Genomic DNA, 1,931 nt, shown 5'->3' with positions numbered 1-1,931 from the left:
TCAGATCTACTTCCACAATTCACAACTCTATAGCAAGTGCAAAACATTTGCTGTAATCTACAGTAAATTTGATAATCCTTGATGCCCTTTCATGCTGCAAATGATTTGACATCATTTTTCAATATACAATACCTGCTGATGATCAATGATAAAATTAGAAATTGTATCTACACTTGACCTCGTTGTATCACATACCATCCAATTCTTATGTATTTGCATGTCTAACGCCTGAACTTTTACATTTTATATACATACCACCCGAATCTTTCATATCACATAAAAAATACCACTATTTTAACCTTAAAAAACAAAACAAATCTTTCATATCACATCAAAAATACCACTATTTTTTACCTTAAAAAACAAAATGATCCATACCACCCGAATCTTTCATATCACATAAAAAATACCACTATTTTAACCTTAAAAAACAAAACACATAGTTTTGTGCAAAGTTTAGGTGGCATGTATGTAAAAATTGAAGTTTGGGCGTTAGATATGTAAATACATAGAAATTGAGTGGTATATATGTAAATCTTCCAAAAAAAAGAAACAGTGCCAAACAGTTGCAAATTAGCTCTTGAGAAAATGGACAGAAGCCAAGTAAGAGAGAACCAATAGTTTAACAGCTCTTCCAAAATTTGAGCAGATTGGTGATTTATACTAACTGCAGTGTCCTGTTAAATGCCTGCATTGTGATTTATACTACACACTGCTGAATTTAAGCTATAATACATACTGCAGCAATCTGAAAACTAAGCATGGTTTTTAAATGTGCACTTCACATGCAAAGTGAAGCAAAGTGCGAAACTACAAACTTCAATACAGAAACAATACGATCAATCCAGATAAATGAAGTCAAGCGAACAGAAATCTGAATTTGGTGCGGGACCAATCTGCACAACTGCTATACTCATGATGGTTGCTTGATGGAATTAAACCAAGTCAAAATAAGAATGAATTACCATTTTTGCATAATAGATGGAATGTTCGCCATATTCATTGTCATGCTTACAAACTGCACAAGATTTGAGCTGACAAGACATCAACCCATGTATCAGGCAAGCCAGGAAGACACCAATGCATGCAATCCTGACCCCATACAGCCACCGCATCCTTGCTCCCTAACCAAATTGCTGGATGTGCATCAGCTCTAAACTCACTTAGGTGAGTCAGATTAAGCAATTGAATGCCCGTGCCTTCTATTGCTCGTTCGATGCGGATGTTCACTTCTCTCGCTTCTTTGTTTCCTCCTTTATTTGTAGGATCAAACCATGAATCAAGCTATAGAAACAGTCAGTTTTTATTTTACCTCCACAAGTCATAAAATGTGTTGTGATAGATACATACCTCTTCAAGTTTCAGAGGTTCAGTGAATAAGCAGCTCCCGTTTTGATTCCATTCCCCACCATAAAAATGCCTGGGAGATTGGGTACGCCAAATTTTTACAACATTATTGGGAATTTCTTTGTTGATGTAAGATACCATACTTTGAAGAACCAATTCAAGTCCATCTAAGATTCCAAGAGGTGGAACTATTGGCTTTCCATCCTTATAGAAGACAAGAGGTCGGTCATTTGGAAATTTATCAATCCCCCACCTGAGTTTCCATGAATAAGAAAAAGGGCACGAAGTCAATATCTGTTTGATAGAAAGATACGCTAAAAAAACTTTCATGAAATGACCCAGTTGATAAATTTGAGGTGCAAACTTGTTGGAAATCAGCAGGGCTGTGATTTATACACTGTACGGGTTAACTAGGAATACAATCTAATAAAAAAATAACAGCTATGGATCTCATGTTTATTTCTGCTGATTTTTTATTTCAGCAAATCATATGAATCAAGTTTATTGTGATGAACACAGGTCTTATCGATCAAAATTACCGGATGGTGGCAAGCATTTAGGAACTGTGTTATCATTATTTGAAA

General features: G+C 35.3%; 1 protein-coding gene across 1 annotated transcript; it reads right to left on the bottom strand.

Moving 5' to 3' along the window:
• Positions 1–493: 493 nt before the first annotated feature.
• LOC110036536 (protein trichome birefringence-like 12) lies at positions 494–1,641 on the bottom strand (the record flags this gene model as incomplete). The annotated part of the gene is made up of 2 exons (XM_020741010.1): positions 494–1,284; positions 1,351–1,641. Coding segments are annotated over 2 exons (564 nt in total), but the record flags the coding sequence as incomplete, so codon positions are not given.
• Positions 1,642–1,931: the final 290 nt, after the last annotated feature.

This window comes from Phalaenopsis equestris, unplaced genomic scaffold (assembly GCF_001263595.1).
Source record: "Phalaenopsis equestris unplaced genomic scaffold, ASM126359v1 Scaffold208050, whole genome shotgun sequence".
Classification (NCBI taxonomy): domain Eukaryota; kingdom Viridiplantae; phylum Streptophyta; class Magnoliopsida; order Asparagales; family Orchidaceae; genus Phalaenopsis; species Phalaenopsis equestris.
This window is presented reverse-complemented; position numbering and strand designations above follow the sequence as displayed.